At 38.1% G+C, this 19,229-nt stretch overlaps 1 protein-coding gene across 1 annotated transcript in view; it reads left to right on the top strand.

The window, feature by feature from the left end:
• Positions 1 to 19,229, top strand: part of SETD2 (SET domain containing 2, histone lysine methyltransferase) — a 125,525-nt gene that overhangs the window by 95,862 nt on the left and 10,434 nt on the right. Inside the window, exons 16-18 of the mRNA XM_047095299.1 lie at positions 5,273 to 5,407; positions 7,915 to 8,054; positions 10,413 to 10,524. Of these exons, the coding sequence (XP_046951255.1) occupies positions 5,273 to 5,407; positions 7,915 to 8,054; positions 10,413 to 10,524 (387 nt within the window). The remainder of the gene's footprint in view (positions 1 to 5,272; positions 5,408 to 7,914; positions 8,055 to 10,412; positions 10,525 to 19,229) is intronic.

The following is a 19,229-nucleotide window of genomic DNA, read 5'->3' as shown; positions in this document are numbered from 1 at the left end:
TCAAGGTGTATTTTTATGTTTTTTAATCAAGCTTCTTTTCTATAGAACCCAGCAATACATTTTAAGCTTAAACAAAAAATATATCTAAAGCATCATCCTCACCACATTCTGATGTCCGTCACATCACTCCATATCGCTCCTTAAAGGTGAATTATCGTGGATGAGAGAGACTGTCAGGGATACTTCCTGCACACATTACCTAGTACTGATCAGTTACTTCTGTTAGTATTTTTGTGATGAAGCTGCATCAAAATTTAGTTTGTAAGGCCATGGCAAAGTATCCAGCTTGAATTCCTAAAATCTTAAGTATACTAACTACATTCATTTTGTATGATCTCTTGAGCCACATGCTTATATCTATATTTTATGTATTTGTAATTTTGAAGACTTGAAACTTTTTCCCATGGGTTTCTACTTAACATGATTCTTAACCATTTTTCCAAATTACTTTGTATCTGTGTGTGTGTGTGTGTGTGTGTGTGTGTTTTAAGTATCTTAAACAAATTTCTTAGGTTCTAACTTCTGCTGTCTTGCCACATTCTTTCTTGGACCAAACCATTTATTTTGAGTTTTTTCCCTGAGAATGTGTATCAGATATAAGAAACATGGTCTACTTCTCTCCCATTTCTATTCCTGAAGTATGTTCTTAACCTAGGTTTCAGAGCCTAAGCAATAGCAGTGGAAGATATTTATTGAAGACTCTCCAGGAGAGATTTCACTGGTCATTTGGCCATTCTTATAAAAAGTAATCTATTTTTTCTATCCCATGGAGCAAAAGATTTTCTGTAAGTTTTAGTCATAGCCTTAAGACTCAAGCATCACAATTTTGCTTGCTTACAGTTTTCCATTTTGTTCCTACCAAGGAGTCATTTGTTGGCTCCCTAATCTATTTTGTGTGTATTAGGTGGCAGATGAATGGACTCAGATAGTCCAAATTGTCCTTTACTTCTCTGTGAGATTAGTTATCAGAGATGATGTTGGGCTTTAGGTTATGAGAAATGTAGAGCATTTTGTTATTGTTTATGTGTTTTGAGTCCCTGTCCATCATTTAATGTGTGTCTTGGGGACAGGTGCTTAGCTTATATTCTTCAGTTAAAGTTTTTTTTTTTTTTTTAATGTCCATTTTTGAGAGAGAGCATGAGCGAGGGAGGGGCAGAGAGAGAGGGGGACAGAGGATCCGAGGTGGGCCCTGCACTGACAGCAGAGAGCCCAATGTGGGGCTCAAACTCACGAACCATGAGATCATGACCTGAGCTGAAGTCAGATGCTCGATTGACTGAGCCACCCAGGTGCCACTTCAGTTTTAGTTTTCTTATCTATGAGATGAGCAGAATGCCTCAGCATGGTTGAGGTTTGCATGAGATAATGGATATTAATAATGACAGAATTAAAGCACCATTTACCTTGAAAGTTTAATTATAGTTACCTTAATGATGTCGACAGAGTATTGACATTTGTGGAGTGTGAAATGCTCCTAGTCAAAGTCATCTATCTGATATCTGGTCTAACCTCCAGTAGAAGGAGACCTTGAGGTCTGTGGTGTTCAAGTGTAGTATTGACCATACCATGATGGGCTACTAAGAATTTGCAAGATATGATAACTTTGACAGTGAAGTAGTATGTGATGTGGTGTGATATAAATTTGTGTGTGTGTGTATGTGTACACATATGCAGTATCTTTCACATTTGGAGCAGATATGTTATCAGAAGGTGACTTTCATTTTTTGCCACAATTGCTTATCAAATGTAAAAACTCAACTTCAGCTGAGGCCACCTGATTTGTAGTGGTTTTGTGACATTACTAAGTGACCTATTCTTACAAAGTTATACTAAATCACATCTCAAAAAATTGAGTCCTAAGACTATAATTTTCACATTATAAAGTGAAGTGACTCAGATATAAAGTAATAGTGATTTTTCCCCCCTCTGGAAGTAGGGGCAGAATAATTATGTTTTCTATAACATTTTGGACCTCCTTAGATTTCTCTTCTAATTCCCATTAGAAGTCCCATTTTAAAGCTATTTCTAGACTGTATTTATGTTTGAGAAATTAGCTTTCATGTAATTTCAGGTCTCTTGAAGGGGAGAGCCAATCTCCTACAGATTTCCCCCCAGCAAAAGAGAGACTTGATAGGCATATGCTATTTAGATACATCTCACAAGTATGTACATCTTCCATACTAACTTAAGTGGAATTGCAAGCCAGTTTCCCTTTTTTATTACTATTGTTAGTTTTGGCATTGCCATGTGATTATCAGCTGGTTTGGATAGATAATTTAATAGAACCCTGAAGAATGTTCATCTTTCTTTCTTTCTTTCTTCTTTCTTTTCTTTTTTTTTTTTTTTTTTTTAAGCTTATTTATTTTGAGAGGTGGAGGCCAGGGGCAGAGAGAGAGAGAGAGGAAGAGGGAGAATCCCAAGCAGGCTCCGTGTTTGACAGCACAGAGCCAGCATGGGGCCTGATCCCACGAACCGTGAGATCATGACCTGAGCCAAAATCAAGAGTCAGACGCTCAACTGACTGAGTCACCCAGGTGCCCCGTTTTCTTTCTTTTTGACAGTCTGAGTTTTAAACACTGTACCTCTAAATGATTACTGCTATCTTGGGTGACTTTTTTTTTTGTTTTTAGTCCAGCAAGGCTGATGTTGTTCAGATATTTTTGGCATTTCCTTTGGAAGTTATTTCCAGTATGTGTCACATTCCTTCCTGGTGATAAATTATTATCCTTTAAATATATCTTTGCATGTTAGAAACAGGTGAAATTTGTCTGGAAATTTCTCATCTGGTAAATTACCTCATCTGGTAAATAGAGGGCTCAAGCTGGATAATGCCATTTCAGGTCAGAAGTTACCTCACAGCCAGCATTTGGAGCCAGAGTCTTCATTTCAAGGAGACTATAGCTTTAAAACTCCAGTCATCAAATCCTTTAGATGAGCCTTACTTATTAGCTCTGATCTTGTCAAATTCTCCATGCACAAAGTTTAACTGAGAGTCAAAAGAATTTTTAGCCTCCAAAATATTAGCATCTTTCTGTTGTAGATTTGGGTGCTTAATCTCCTGATCACTATGGAGATAACATGTTTATCAGTTTACTGTCTTCTTCAGCCTCCCAGAAACTGTTTTTACTCAATCAGATATACCAGCACATTTATATTAACTCCCTACATGCACAATAACTTGCCTGTTGTATCCACTCTTCAGGATGCTTCCTTCGGGCATCAGGGCCATTACAGATTCACTTTCCAGATCATACACTAGATCATAGACTAGACCCCAGTTAGATATGTTTTGTTTTATAGCTTATTTTTAGCAAAGTTGAAATTGAACGTTATAAGAATTATTTATACTTCACCTCTGAGATTATACTTTTAAATTTCTTTTTTTTTTTTAATTTTTTAAATGTTTATTTTTGAAAGAGAGAGACAGAGAATGAACGGAGGAGGGGCAGAGAGATAGGGAGACACGGTATCCGAAGCAGGCTGCAGGCTCCCAGCTGTCAGCACAGAGCCTGACGTCACGAACCATGAGATCATGACCTAAGCCAAAGTTGGACTCTCAACTAACTGACTGAGGCACCTAGGGGCCCCATTTTTAAATTTCTTGAACACTATTTTACCATCTTTTTTGCTAATATCTCTTTTTGTACTGACCTCTTATTCAGTATTGTCTGGGTGTAGATGCATCAGTGTTAAAAAGCCTTTTGGGTTCAACCACATTTCAGTCTTTGAAACTGGAATTAGGTGGGGAAGTAAAATTTGTTTCTACAAAATCTTTGATGTTGCACAGATTTCCCATCTTATATCCAAATACCTAGAGATGAAAACATTTCTATTTTGTGATACTATTCTGATAATAATTCTGCTTTGACCATTGAGTGTGGGTTTTTGTTCTGTGTAGATTAAGCTGTTCCAGAATAATGAATCAAGTACTCTTGACCTTTGTACTATGTAGGGGTTAAGAGTGCCAAACCTCTCTCCTCAGTCAAAAATCTGCATATGACTTTTAACTCCCCCAAAACTTCACTACTGTTACCTTACCAATAACATAAGCAGTTGGTGAACCGGTATTTTGTATGCTACATGTTTTATATTCTGTATTCTTAAAGTCAGCTAGAGAAAAAGAACATTAAGAAAATCATAAGGAAAACACATTTACAGTACTATACTGTAGAAAATCTGTTATAAGTGGCCCTGTGTAGTTCAAATCCACATGTTCAAGGGTCAGCTGGGTTGTATTCTTCCTCTTTTTCTCTGTGCCCTCTCGGTACTTATCCAGAAATCTCCTTGGTAGTTCCATTGACCTAATCGGACTCTTTGGGTCTTTACTGGTATCATTTGGAATGATTGTATTTTATATTTTGAGCACTTACCAGTTAGTACTTCTGAAATTATTTTATGTGGTGGAATCTCAGTCCCTAGGATCAAAATCTGTCCTCAAGTACAGGCTGCATCTATCTCTGTTCACCTTCTTGGTAGTCATCACCTCTTGAGACAACAGGGTTGTGTTTCAGGGCTTGTTGTCACCTCTTCTTTAAGAGTGTTTCTAGTGCTGAGAACTAATTCCAGAGTAAGTTTAAGTCCTAGCCGTGGTCCTTAATTTCTTATGTGACTCCAGGTGGGGGAGATCCTCACCTCTGATGGTAGTCAGGACTAAATGAGATTATATACGTGAAAGGGCTTTCTAAGCGTCATGAGGCACTGTATAAATCAGTGTGTGGTAAGAATTTTATCTAGAATGAATTCTGCTGTCTTTCTCAGACAGAGAGACCCTCCTTCCTCTCAGAGGGAGTTGTAATTAGATCACTGTCTTACTTCCTCTGCTATGAATCACTCACTCTCTTTGACCTTTTCCAGTCAGAACAACCTGTTAGTTTTTAGGAGTTGGTAGTAAAAAGGCTTTCTGAAAAGAGCCCTGTGGAGCTGTCTTGGATATACTAGGTGCAGCACTTCAGTTGTTATTACTGTGGTCTCCCTGGAGGCTAAAGAGTTGGACAGCTCTTAGGAGCCTCCCCACCTCCCCCCAGCCTTTTCTGTTTTTTTGTTTTTTGTATTTTAATGGTAAAACCAAAGTAAGTAAATGACTAGGGAATTACTAAAAAAAGAAACTTCTGTGTTTGAAATAAAGGATTGTTTTACACATTTGTATCGAAATACTCTTTACTAAAAGTTAAAATTCATGGATTCCAATAAGAGAATGCCAACTGAGAAGACAGTTACTGCTTTATTAGAGCCAGAAGAGTATAAATTATGAATTTCTTCATTTTATCTTTAGAGTTATGCCCAACCAAGTCTTCAGTACATCCAAGGACAGCAGATTTTCACAGCTCATCCGCAAGGCGTGGTCGTACAGCCAGCTGCAGCCGTGACTGCGATAGTCACACCAGGGCAGCCTCAGCCCTTACAGCCGGTAAGAAACCCTTCAGGTGATAAAATACTCCTTAGCTGTGTACCTTATCTTTAGAAGGTCTACTTTTGGTTTAGGTTTTTATTTTTGTTTCTTTCACTTGGTTTTGTTTTTTTTTTCTTTAACTTTGGTCCCCAATTTCACTCAAGGGCTTGCGTCTCTGAGGAAGCATTACTCAATCATTAAAAAAAAAAAGTTCTCTAGATTTTACCCCCATGTTGATTGATACATATTTTGCTCCCGATATCCTTTTTATTTATAATTTAAACCGACTTTGTATTTTTATACTTTGCTATGAATTGCTAAAGTAACAATTTTATAGAGTAGCTATTTGTATTTTATGGAGTACTGGAATATGATACTATATCAGACCCGTGGACTAGGAGTACAGAAGTGAACTACTTCACTGTACATGCTGTACAATATGTAGTAAGAGAAACGTTTGGTATTCTGTAACATATGGAGAAGGATGTGGTGAAATCTTGATGAAGTGGGAAATGGCTGGCATTGGAAGCCGTTGAAAAGCTGAACAGAATAACTTGATCACATTAGCACTTTGGAGTTGCGACAGCTCCAGAGAAGGTTCCTGCAGCAGTCCGGTAAGTGATGGCGGCTTTAGACAGGTAGTACAGTTAGTGGGGATGGAGTATAAAGACTACATGTGGAACAGTTGGGAGATGAGACAGTGTGCTCTTACAGCAGGTATTTGAGGGCTTGCTAGGAGTTGGGCCCTAGGAATTTTGAATACAAACCTAAGACTCCATTCCTATCCTTAGAAGCTGACATTCCAATAAGAGAGTTGAGGATCACAATGAATAATACTAAAAGTAGAGATTAGTGTCACATAAGGTGCAGATAGTTTGAGGAGGGAAAGAATCATTCCCAAGTGTGGGAAGGATTAGTAATAAGTTCTGAATGATTCGAAGTATTCTTAGGTGACACAGAAGCTTAGGACAAAGAGGTCACTTTATAGGCTGGAAGGAAGACTACAGGTAGAACTGAAGTAGGACACCAAAAAAAGCAGCTACATGAAGTAGGATTAGTGGTATGCATAAAACAGTGATGCTCAAAGACCTGTGTTTGCTTAAAAGTGGTCCCATTTTATCTGAGCCTGGGATCTCCGGTTCCTCTTTGACTGCTTAAGCAGAGGTAAAGCTGGAAAAAGTATTCTATATTAATTGGCTTACACAGAATGAGAATTAAGGGCATATATTCTTATAGTAATTTATTATTAGTCTGCTAGATCTCTTATAACAAGATACCACAAACCAAGAGGTTTAACAGAAATTGATTTTCTCACTGCTCTAGAGTCTGGAAGTCTATACCATCAAGGTGTTGGTGAGGTTTGGTTCTAAGGCTTCTCCTTGCCTTGCACATGGCTGCCGTCTCCCTATATATTTACATTCCCTAATGTGTCTTTTCCTCTTATGAGGAAACTACCCTTTTGACCTCATTTAATCTTCATTGCCTCTTTAAAGGCCCTATCTCCAAATATAGTCACGTTGGGAGTTAGAGCTCCAACGTAGGAATTTGGGGGATACAGTTCAGTCCCTAGACAGGGATTGTGAGGTTTTCATGTTTTTCAAAATGTGACGTTAAATTTTTATAAATATGCAGTTTAAAACGTACAGAAAAATAGATAAGGGTTAAGTGGTAACATTCTGTCATACTGCTTTTCAGCTTTTTTCTTTAAAAAAGATACATCTAAAGCTAATTCAGCTAATCAGGATCCAGAAGTTGGTATATGCCATTTAGCATTGTTTTGTTTTGTTTTTAATTTTTTACGTTTGTTTATTTTTGTTTTTAATTTTTTTTAATGTTTTTATTTATTTTTGAGGCAGAGAGACAGAGCATGAGCAGGGGGGGACAGAGAGAGAAGGAGACACAGAATCTGAAGCAGGCTCCAGGCTCTGAGCTGTCAGCACAGAGCCCGACGTGGGGCTCGAACTCACATACCGCGAGTTCATGACCTGAGCTGAAGTCGGGTGCTTAACTGACTGAGCCACCCAGGCGCCCCTGTTTATTTTTGAAAGATACAGACCTTGAGCAGGGAGGGGCAAAGAGAGAGGGGGAGACACAGAATCCAAAGCAGACTCCAGGCTCTGAGCTGTTAGCACAGAGCCCGACATGGGGCTCGAATTCACAAACCGCAAGATCATGACCTGAGCTGAAGTTGGACACTTAACTGACTGAGCCACCCAGGCGCTCCTAGCATTTTCTATTTTATTCTTTTTTTTAAGGTTGAAAGATACTGCTCTGGATAGTGAGCTGCTGAATATTTTTAAATGTGGTATGTTGGATGGTGAACTTGGAGCCAACTGTCAATTTTCTGATAGATCCCTAAAGCTGTTTATATACTCTGTCTCTGATCATTTCCCAGATTGAACCTTTTTTTATCTTTTTTTTAAAAGATAGAGATAGAGGTATGTTTTTACATATTGCTTAAGTAGGCTACTTTGTCCTTGTTGAGATGTCACTGATGAAGAGTTTGTGTGTGTGTTTCTTTTTAGCCTGAAATGGTAGTGACAAATAATCTTCTGGATCTGCCACCCCCCTCTCCTCCCAAACCAAAAACCATTGTCTTACCTCCCAACTGGAAGACAGCCCGAGATCCAGAAGGGAAGATTTATTACTACCACGTGATCACAAGGTAAGAAAGGCTGTGTGGGCATCCCCAAATCAGTTTCAGTTGGTCAAAGAAGCTGCCATCATAAGGGGAGATTTATGATTATTGGCTTGATGTCATTGGCTGGTGTTCACTATGCTTGAGGGCTGCTAGATTTCCAGAATCACGTCCTAAATGTTATGTTATGCCTTTTTAGATAGATAAATTTTGATATATTTTTAATCTACAAGACTCTTTTGCGGAAAATTAAAGAGTTTATAAAATAAATAAATAAATAAAAAGATAATGACTTGATCTAACGTTGTGGGTATTGAGGGTCCTGGGCAAACCTTTTCTGTAAAAGGTCAAATGATGTTTTAGGCTTTGCCAGCCAAACACAATTACTTAGTTCTGCCATTGTTGTGCAAACAGCCATAGACCATACATAATGAATGGTCATGTCTGCCCAATAAAACTTCATTTACAAAAATAGGCAATAGGTCAGTTTTGGTCCGTGAGCCATAGTTTGGTGACCCTTGCTGTTTATAGAAAGCTCAATTTATCTTTTTCTTAGAAGTTTAAAAAATACATATGTCTTTTAGACAAAAGATAGCTTTATGTGAATATATGTAATTTCTGTGTGTGTGTGTGTGTGTGTGTGTGTGTGTGTGTACACACTCATTGGTATATAATCTTATGTGAGTTGTTGGGATACGTCTTTTATAATCTTTCTACCAATCTGTATAGAACGTTATCAATTAATATAGAACTACACTGTTTTTAGTGCATGCTTGTACTTTGAGGGATCAGCAAACTATGCCCATAGGCCACTGGTATTTGCAAATGAAGTTTTGGGGGGAACACAGCCACTCCCATTTATTTAGGAGTTGTTTATGGCTGCTTTCACAATATAGTGGCAGAGTAGAATAGTTGTGGCAGAGACCATGTGACCCACAAAGTCAAAAATATTTACTCTGTGATCATTTATAGAAAAAAAAGTTTGCCAACTCCTGTTCTTTTGTATGGCTATATAAAATTTTATTTAACCCACCCTAATTGATGGATTTTCACGATTTTATATATAACTCTAACCCTGGACATCCTTGTAGATACTAATCTTACCTTCTTTGGGTAGATTTCTAGAGGTAGAATTGTCGGTCAAAAAGATAGACATTTTAAATTGATAATTATTGTCAGCTTACCATGAAAAAAACTGTACCATTGTAGACTCCCACAAAAAGTGTACAATAGTGCCTTTTTCTTCACGTAATTTCTTTCAATCTTGTAAGTGTAATTGGTGAGACATCTTATTTTCATTTCCAGTTCTTTTATTGTTGAACCATCTTTATTGTTGGCCGTTTACATCTTTTGTGATTTGCTTGTTTGGGGCATGTACCCATTTTCTGTCATTATTATTAGATCCCTTTATCAAGGTTATTGCAAATGTTTTTGTTTGTAATGTCTTACAAGTTTAAAAAATTTCATACAAATATTTTCTTTTATGGTTTTTCAAGTGCCTCTAACGTTTCTGACAAAAGTTTGGTGTGGTAGGAAAGCACAAGACTGCAAAGGCAGGATTGACCCACCAGATACGTTGCTAGTTCTCTGAGGCTTTTGACATTTTAAGGGATTCTCCTTATAGCATTCCCTGTGACAGCTGACTTCAGACTCCTGGATTGAATTTCCTTACTTCCAGTTGTTACCTCACAGATCTAGCTGTAAAAAAAACAACAACAAAAAAACTACAATGCTTTCTTATTTGCAAAACAACTATAGCATGCAATGAATGAGTTAACATGGTAGAACCCTTCTTCTTGCAGTCAGTTGAGAATATTTGGGACCAAGGGCATAAGTTTTTGACTTGAAGTTTTTTCCATGCTATGAGTCATTGAAGCAAAGGGGCACAACCACAGACAAGAAGGCTCCCAAAGCAAGGAACCATTTTCTCATGTGACCAAGGATTGTGAGGAGTGTGTTGTGATTTATTTTATTTGCTCCAAGTACATGCTGGGTACAGTTGCTGTTGATCTCTTCACCTGTAGAGGGGAGGTATAGGCAAGCACTGACTCCATGTACTTTTTAGGTTTTGCTGAATCCTATTTTCAGAACATTAAGAGCCAAGTGAGAAACAGACAGGATGTTTTGGTTTTACTACTCTCTTCGACAAGGCAAACATCGCCACCTCACTGGCTAGAGAAATACAGTGGGCTAAACGATGTATGTCTGTGGGATAGAATCACTGCTGCTGGGAAGATAGCAAAAGAATGTTTCTATCTTATGAAGCAGACTTCCTCTATGTCTCATTACAAATGTTGTATTTTATGTGTATATGAGCAGAGATGCCTGTGCCAGAGTTCTCTGTTTTCTGGCCACGATAGCATGGCTGTTCTTACCTTCTTCTAGGCAGACTCAGTGGGATCCTCCTACTTGGGAAAGCCCAGGAGATGATGCCAGCCTTGAGCATGAAGCTGAGATGGACCTGGGGACCCCAACGTATGATGAAAACCCCATGAAGGTGAGTATGGCTTACACATGTTTCCGGATCATCTGGGAGTCTGTATCCTGTCATCTTGCTGGGCCAATAGCCATGTGGTCTTGTGATTCTATTTTCCTTATTGTTCTGGAGAATTAACACATGTAGTAAATGCTTGAGAGGCCTAGGACATCCAAACAGTACAGCAGTATGGTATGTAAAGCAAAAAATACAAGCCCTTAATTTCTTTCCAGCTGCTCTATCATCCCTTTCTGGAGATAAATACTGTTAACTAGTACAGGAGTTCTCAAACCTGGAGTAATTTTGCTCCCTCGAGGACATTTGATAATATTTAGAGACATTTTTGGTTGTTAAAACTGAAGGAATGCTACAGACAAGGGAAGTCACCAAACATCTTACAGTGCACAGGACAGTCCCCCACAACAAAGAACTGGCCCAAAATGTTAATAATGCCAAGGTTGTGAAACTTTACTTTGGTGTGTGTTCTTCCAGACCCTTCTGGGAAATGTACACACACAAGTGTTTTTCTTTCTTTTCGTTTTATTTGTTTGTTTGCTTGTTTGTTTTTAAAAGTTTATTTATTTTGAGAGAGAGTGAGCGCATGAGCAGGGGTGGGGCAGAGAGAGCGAGAGAGAGGATCCCAAGCAGGCTCCGCGTGTCAGCGCAGACATCCATCGGGCTCATTCCCACATGCCGTGAGAACATGACCTAAGCGGAAATTTAAAGAGTCAGACGCTTGGGGCGCCTGGGTGGCTCAGTTGGTTGGGCATCTGACTTCGGCTCAGGTCATGATCTCGCAGTTGGTGGGTTTAAGCCCTGCGTCGGGCTCTGTGCTGACAGCTCAGAGCCTGGAGCCTGCTTCAAATTCTGTGTCTCTTCCTCTGTCTGCCCCTCCCATGCTCATGCTCTGTCTTGCTCTGTCTCTCAATAGTAAAATAAACATTAAAATATTTTTTTAAAAAAAGAGGCGCTTAGCTGAATGGTTAAGCCCAGGTGCTCCTTACTTTTCATTTTAAACACACAAATAGAATCATAGTATTTATATTCTATTGTAACTTCCTTTAGTATTTCTTAGCAATTTGGGGTACTGGCTGGGTCAGTTGGAGCATGCAACTCTTGATCTTGGGGTTGTGAGTTCGAGCCCCGTGTTAAGTGTAGAGATTACTTAAAAATAAAACCTTAAAAAATATGTCTGTCTTAGCTCTTTCCTTGTAGATCTGCTGCATCCTTTTTTGATGCACTGTGTCTCATTTTAAATGTTTTAGCTCATTGACTGAAATTTTACATAGATGGTGTGTTTCAATGTCCTGCCATTTTGGGATTCATAGTTCTGGGAAAAAGTTAACTGTTTACAACCTCACCAAAGGAGTATCCTCCACCACCTCCCCCCAACACACACACTTTTTTTTTTTTTTTTTTTTTAAGATTTGGGACAAATATTTTACTATGGAAATATTATTTTAGAAACAAGGCAAAAAAGAGCTTATCCCTGATCTCTCCCTCTGACAAAACAGTAATTAGGATTAGAGGTCAAGTAAATGAAATACACAGTGACTGAATTATAACCATTTTTTTCCCTGTCCGCTTATAATAAGACCCACTATCTCCTGGAGTAAGGTGTCTTCAGTGAAATCAAAGACCATATTTCTGTGTCCTAAGATCTGAATAGTATTCAAAAAATTTTTTTAATGAGAAGAGGCACTTAACTAGTTAAGTCAGTGGAGAGGGAAGAGAGAGGGAAGAGGGCAAAAAGGAAGGAGGTTGGAGTGAAAGAATCAAAGTGGAAACAATGTACTTTCTGTCATTTTATTCACTTGGGAGAAGCATTTTCCTTCCTTCAGCATATATTTGCCATTCTCCAAAAAACCAAGCATTTCAGTTAAGTCCACGTGGAGCCTGCTAAATTTCGAATGAATCACTGGAGTCACTTAACCACATCACTGTAACTGTGGTATTGTCACATTTTCTTGAATCATTTAGGAATATGCCCAGGATTGTTAGGCAACTGCCATTTAAAGTATCCAGAAGCTAACACACCACAAACAAAAAACCACAACACCTCCCTCTTTGCAGACGTCTGTAGCTAGCTCTTAGTTATATCCTTTGAAAAATAAACAAAGTTTGAGAAGAGATCCCTGGTGTAGGAATACAGCTGAGCTCTGAGACCAAGTTTATAAAGCATGTCAAGAGACCTTACTTTTTGCACCTTAGCCATTAATTATGATTCAGTGTTTTGGCCTAGTGTAGAATACTGTTTGACTGTAGGAGAAGTATAATTGCAAAAGCTCACTGTATACATACCACTTGGGGAGTCTGTTTATCAGATTGTATCTGATAACATGGAGAGAAAGTGAGTAACACGTTCTAGGCAAGGCTGTGGGTTCTCAACTCCTGCCCTGGATTAGTTATAGTAAATATGTACACTGAATCCCAGAAAAGCTTCAAGGCCCTAAATTAACATGATATTCAGGTTTTAGTGGAAAACTGTTCTACTTTATCATCTGTCTGAACATACCGGAGTGTGAGTTCAAAGTTAGGATTAGAATTAATACTTTTTTGTTGCTATTAATAGAAGGCAAAATAACAGACTTTTAGTTTGATCAGATTTGAAAGTTGGAAGAGAATACTCAGTCCACAGGTGGGGTGTATAGGGATGCGTATCATATATCCCTTTCGTGAATTGTAAATATGAAGCTCTTACTGCATGCTTACATCGTGAAAGCCTGTATGAAATTTGAAGGGCCAGACCTCAGCCAGGAAATCGGTTGGAGTATGGTAGATATAACTTGACTGTGATTAAGGAACTTTCTATGGCAGCAGAGAAGTGTTTTCTCACAGGGTCTCTACTTAGGAGTTTAAACCAACTAAAAATTATGATTTTTGTTTTCATTGTGTAGCGAGATAATAGAGATGATTCCCAAGGTGAAATTCTACTTGGGAATGACTAAGGTGGTGGGATTTCCACTGTCTAATGGAAGAGTGTTCTTGGTGCTCTTCTAAAATGTCAGTGATAAGAGAGGGAAAAATAGTTGCTGTTTTCAAATAACTGTACCACACTACTCATTAGCACTATTAAAAGAGATTGCTTGACTTTAACGCCACTAATAAGAGATCAGAAAGAACTCTATGTGTTTTTAATATATTTTGAAACCTGGTAATAGGCTTCTGAAAGAATAAGATACTTTAACTATATACTGTTATTTTTTAATACGTGAGTGTATGAGTGTGTGTTACATTCTCCAAGGTGTGCTTCATTTGGTTTAGGGGGACAGACTAGGAAAGCTAAGAAATCAGCATATTTGCATTGTAGCAGAGAGGTGTTTGACTGAAGGACTTCCACTGTAATGTGTATTTGTAAGAGTACCAGAATTTTCTCCAATCAACCCACATAGTGTAGCCTTTCTCTAGCATTTCTTAAAGGCTAGCCTCCTGACATTTGTTTCAATTATATCATTAAATTATTTCAGGAATGTTGAACAACAGACAACAAGGAGTCCATTCAGGGGTCTGCAAAAGCAAATCTAAATCCAGTGTTTAATTCAGAAATAACTCTCCTGTATAGCTATGCTCCTATATGTTGGGATGGGGGTTGGTGCTTATGTAAAGATGAGAAATTATAAAGTGGGAAATTATAAAGAGGAAACATTCCTCCTAGCTCTTAATTGCCTCAGAGATGTTACATGGTGAGACTTCTAATGGAAATTTAAAGATGTCAATTTTCAGAGAAAATAGGAGAGAAATATTTCCATCATTCTTCTTTACCAAAGTACAAATACATAAATAACTCTCTTGGAATTCAAATCATAATAATCTGGGTGCACAATGTAATTAGGCTGCCAAGTGTAGTTCTTGCTGTGGACAAATAGTTGAAGATTAGAGGTGTCTTTTCTCCTAAATAGAATCTTAGTCAAACCAAAACAATGCTTATATCTTCAGTTTTTTGAGTACATTTGACCTGTTCATGAAATAGTTGTACCATTTCTATCTGAGCAGAAGATAAAAATCAATTTGAGGAGGTTTTATACCTAATGTTTGATTTTATGTAAATGACACCTTTGATAACCAGCTTGAAACATTCTAGCCATGTAATTCAGAAGAAAGGAAAACTTTTTCTGTGGCTATTTGCTTTTGTCTAAACTTTTTCTCCCTTATTCTCGCACATAAAACACTTTATTGTTTGCAGCACATTTAATATTACACCTTTGTATTTGCAGATGTTTGCTTTCAACTGTAAATAACAAAAATGTAGCTGAAACCAGCATAAACATAAAAAGAGACATATTGGGGGTGCCTGGGTGACTCAGTCAGTTAAGTGTCCGACTTCGGCTCAGGTCGTGGTCTCGTGGTTCGAGACCCACATCGGGCTCTGTGCTGATAGTGCAGAGCCTGGAGCCTGCTTTGGATTCTCTGTCTCCCTCTCTCTCTGCCCCTCCCCCACTCACGCTCTGTCTCTCTCCCTCAAAAATAAACAAACATTAAAAAAAAAAAAAGACATTGGCTTGTATAACTTGAAAGTCAAGAGTGGTATTGGCTTTAGGTATAGCTAGATTCTGTGGCTCAGATCATGGTGTCAAATTTATTATAATCTCTGATTCTCCTCTCTATGTGTAAACAAGTCAGAGTCAAATCTGGAACTTCTTTTAAGAACAGCTCAATGATTGTTGGAGGAGTCCTCATAAAGCACCATGCTTTGGGTAAGGGTAAGGGATGATAGTGGTGTGACCTGAGTCCCTACCACCCAAATAGCTTACCTGATCATGGGGAGATCACTGAGACTCCTGTGTTAACTGTCCTGGATTTTCAGCCAGTGATTCACATATAGAATCTGTCAGATTAGTTTCTATATAGCCAGTAGCTGAGTCACCTTCAGCTCTTAAGAAAATTGATCTTGGGGACGCCTGGGTGGCTCAGTTGGTTAAGTGTCCGACTTCAGCTTAGGTCATGATCTCACTTTGTGACTTTGAACCCTGCGTAGGGTTCTCTGCTCTTGGCACATAGCCCACTTCGAATCCTCTGTTCTCTCTCTCTGCCCCTCACCTGCATGCTCTCTCTCTCTCCCTCTCTCTTTCTCTCAAAAATATAAACATAAAAATTTTTTTAAATGATTTTGATGATCTTTAAGTATGAATAATGAGCAAGATTTTGGCATTGTTTTGGTCAGTTATCATAGAAGGTAGAAGAGAGTACTTGTGAAATCCACTCAAGTGCTGTGGACCCGTGGAAGCTGGGAGAAGGCTGACCACCTGCAGCAGAAGCTGCCATCTACATATGGGAAATCTCTGTGTTGGCAGTGATGGGGCAAACCGCCTGACTTTAGGAACGTTTACGTTACTTAGTGGAGGGCACTTTTGGCCATGTATGAGAGCTGTTCTTCAGAGATTTTTCAGAATCTACTCACAGAGAAAAAATAAACTATATGCGAATTTTTTTCAAGTTAAATATTTAGAAAGGTATTGTACAGATTTTGGCTTTAGGTTCTTTACCTATCAAGAACAAAAGAAGGATGTTTATTCAGTTTATGACATAGAGGTACTTAATAAAATATTTATGAAATGAATCTATCAGGGGAGTAGATGAGTAGCTCATTGATTTCTACAGTGTTTATGTCTTAAGGCTTATGTCATAGGCCCTAAAATTCAGAATGAGGCTGCAAATAGAGGAATTTGTAAGCACTGATGCAAAGCAATTCAGACTCTTATGGATGGTTTTATTACCCATTACCTTTTCATTACCCATGACTCTGACAGTCTCTGCCTTTTAATTGGTGTGTTTAATCTGTTAATATTTAGTAAATGTGTCAGTAACGTTGGGTTTAAGATCTACCCCCTCATTTTTTTTCTATTTTTTTCATCTGTCTTCTGTGTGTTTTTTTCTTTCTTTTTGGATAAATTTACATTTTCCCCCAAAATACTTCATTTTATCTTTTTCTATTGGCTTACTATCCATTCTTCCTTATTTAACTTTTTAGTAGTTTCTGTAAGGAGTGGTTATCAGAGTGTAGTGCGGGGACCCCTAGGGACTTGAAGACCCTTTCAAGGGAGCCATGAGGTCAAAACTGTTTTCATAGTAATACTAAAACATCATATTCCTTTGTCACTCTCATTCATTCATAAGTATACCATGGAATTTTCCAAAGGGTACATGACATGATTAAATGTGAAGGAAATGAGAATCCAGCTGTCTTCTGTAAGCCTGACATTAAAGAGATTTCTAATATATAAAACTGTGCCACTCTTAATAATTTCTTTAGTTTTGGAAAAGAAAGTTACCTTTTCACAAAAAAAAATTATATTCACATATGATAGGTTTGTTGATGCTGTTTCAAAATTAATATTTTTTGTTTACATTTAATTTCTAATAATGGTAAATTTGGATAGATAGAATCCATATGAGCAAAAGCTCTTTGAAGAGCAGGGGTGCCTGGGTGACTCAGTCAGTTAAGCGTCCAACTCTTGATTTTGGCTCAGGTAGTGATCTCCCGATTCGTGGGATCAAGCCCTGCATCAGGCTCTATGCTGATAGTGTGGAGCCTGCTTGGGATATTCTCCCTCCCTCCCTCCCTCCCTCCCTCCCTCCCTCCCTCTCTCTCTCTCTCTCTCTCTCTCTCTCTCTCTCTCTCTCTCTCTGTCTCTCTCTGCCCCTACCTTGTTCGTGTGCACATGTACTCTCTCTCTCTCAAAATAAACATTTAAAAAACATTTGAAGAGCAAAAAAGGAATCCTGAGACCTAAAAGTTTAAGAACTGCTGGTCTGTGGTTTACAATATGAATATTTATCTCCTTATAGTCTCATGCCAAATACCATTGTATCTATCTATAATTGTAAGAACCTACTTATATTTTGCCCCCTCCTGTCCATTGTACTCTTACCATACATTCTTTTTATCCTGTCATATGCTATGAACCCCAGAATATATTGTTACGTTTTTGCTTTCAACAGTTCATTACATGTTAAATTTTTTAAACTTGGGAGCAAAGTCTTATATTTACCCACATGGTTACCAGTTCTGGCAAATTTTATTCTTTCATGGAGATTTGGGCTCTTTCTGGAATCATTTTCCTTTAGACTGAAGAGTTTCCTTTAATATTTCTAGTATTTCAGGTCTAATGGTCATGAATTCTCTCAGTTTTTGTCTGAAAAGTGTTCTTGTCCTTTTTTTTTTTTTTTTTCTTTTTAACAGACTTTATTTTTTAGAGCAGTTTTAGGTTCACGTCAAAATTGGGTGGGAAGTGCACAGAGTTTCTCTATAACCCTGTCACCACACATGCACAGCTTCACCCACTATCAATAGCCTGCCAGAGCAGTCCATTTATTACAGTCAGTGAACCTACAATGACCTATCATTGCCACCCAAAGTCTATAGTTTGCATTAGGATTCTTGGTGTTGTACACTCTGTGGGTTTGAGAAATGTATAATGGTATGTATCCACCATTATAGTATCATACAGGATAGTTTTACTGCCCTAAAAATCCTCTGTGCTCCCCCTGTTCATCCTACCCTCCTTGTCCATGTCCCTTATCACTATCCCTGACAACCAGTGATCTTTTTACTGTGTGTGTAGTTTGGGTTTTTACAGAATGTCATATAGCTGGGCTCATGTAGTGTGTTGCCTTTTCAGATTGGCTTCATTTAGTTAGCATTATATATTTAAGGTTCCTTCAGATCTTTTCGTGGCTTGCTAGCTCACTTCTTTGTAGCACTAAATATTTCATTGTCTGGATTAACCACAGTTCGTGTATACATTAACTAGCTACTGAAAGACATCTTGGTTGCTTCCAAGTTTGTGCAAGTTTTTTGTGGGCATAAATTTTCTCCTCATTTGGGTAAATATCCAGAATCATGATTGTTGGATCATAAGAGTATGTTCAATTTTGTGAGAAGCTGCCAGACTCCTTCTTACCTTTATTTTTGAAGGATATTTTCACTGGATATAGAATTCTAAGTTGATATTTTATTTTCCCTTTCAACACTTAAAAGATGTTATTCCATTTTTTCCTTATTTACAGTTTTTCTTTTATTTTTTTTTAATGTTTATTCTCAAGAGACAGTGTGAGTGGGGGGGCAGGGTCAGAGAGAGAGAGGGAGACACAGAATCTGATGCAGGCTCCAGGCTCTGAGCTGTCAGCACAGAGCCTGATGCAGGGCTCGAACTCACAAACTGTGAGGTCATGACCTGAGCTGAAGTCGGACACCCAACCAACTGAGCCACCCAGGTGCCCCTATTTACAGTTGTTTCTAATAAGAAGGATGTACTTCTCTTTGTTCCCCCAAATATGATATTTCTTTCCTCCTTTCTGTCTGCATGGAGAAAAGTCTTAATCTTCTCATTAAAATTGGTTTTTAAGAATTTGATTGTGATGTACCTTGGTGTTGTCTTCTTTGTTTAACCTCTCTGTTTTTTTTAGCCATTTGGATCTGTGGATTGATATTTTTCATCAAATATGGAAATAGATTTTTTTATTTCAATTATATTTTTCAGCTCTAAAATTTCGGTTTCGTTATTTTTAATAGTATCAGTTTCTTTGCTCTTTGTTTTCCTTTAGATCCTTGAATGTTCGTAATGTTTAGCTTCACTTTTATTTCTGGGCATGTTTCTAGTGACTGACTTCCTGTGATTATCTGATTAAAATTTTCCTGCTTCCCGTGCATCGAGTAATTTTCGTTTGAGCACTGGACATTGTGCTTGTTACATCATTGAGTTTCAGAGTTTTATTGTCTATGAAAG

Source organism: Lynx rufus, unplaced genomic scaffold, assembly GCF_022079265.1.
Source record: "Lynx rufus isolate CCGP_SWC_20201006 ecotype Redwood Valley unplaced genomic scaffold, mLynRuf1.p SCAF_4, whole genome shotgun sequence".
NCBI classification, from domain to species: domain Eukaryota; kingdom Metazoa; phylum Chordata; class Mammalia; order Carnivora; family Felidae; genus Lynx; species Lynx rufus.
The sequence above is the reverse complement of the archived record's forward strand: the minus strand, read 5'-3'. Positions and strand labels throughout refer to the sequence as shown.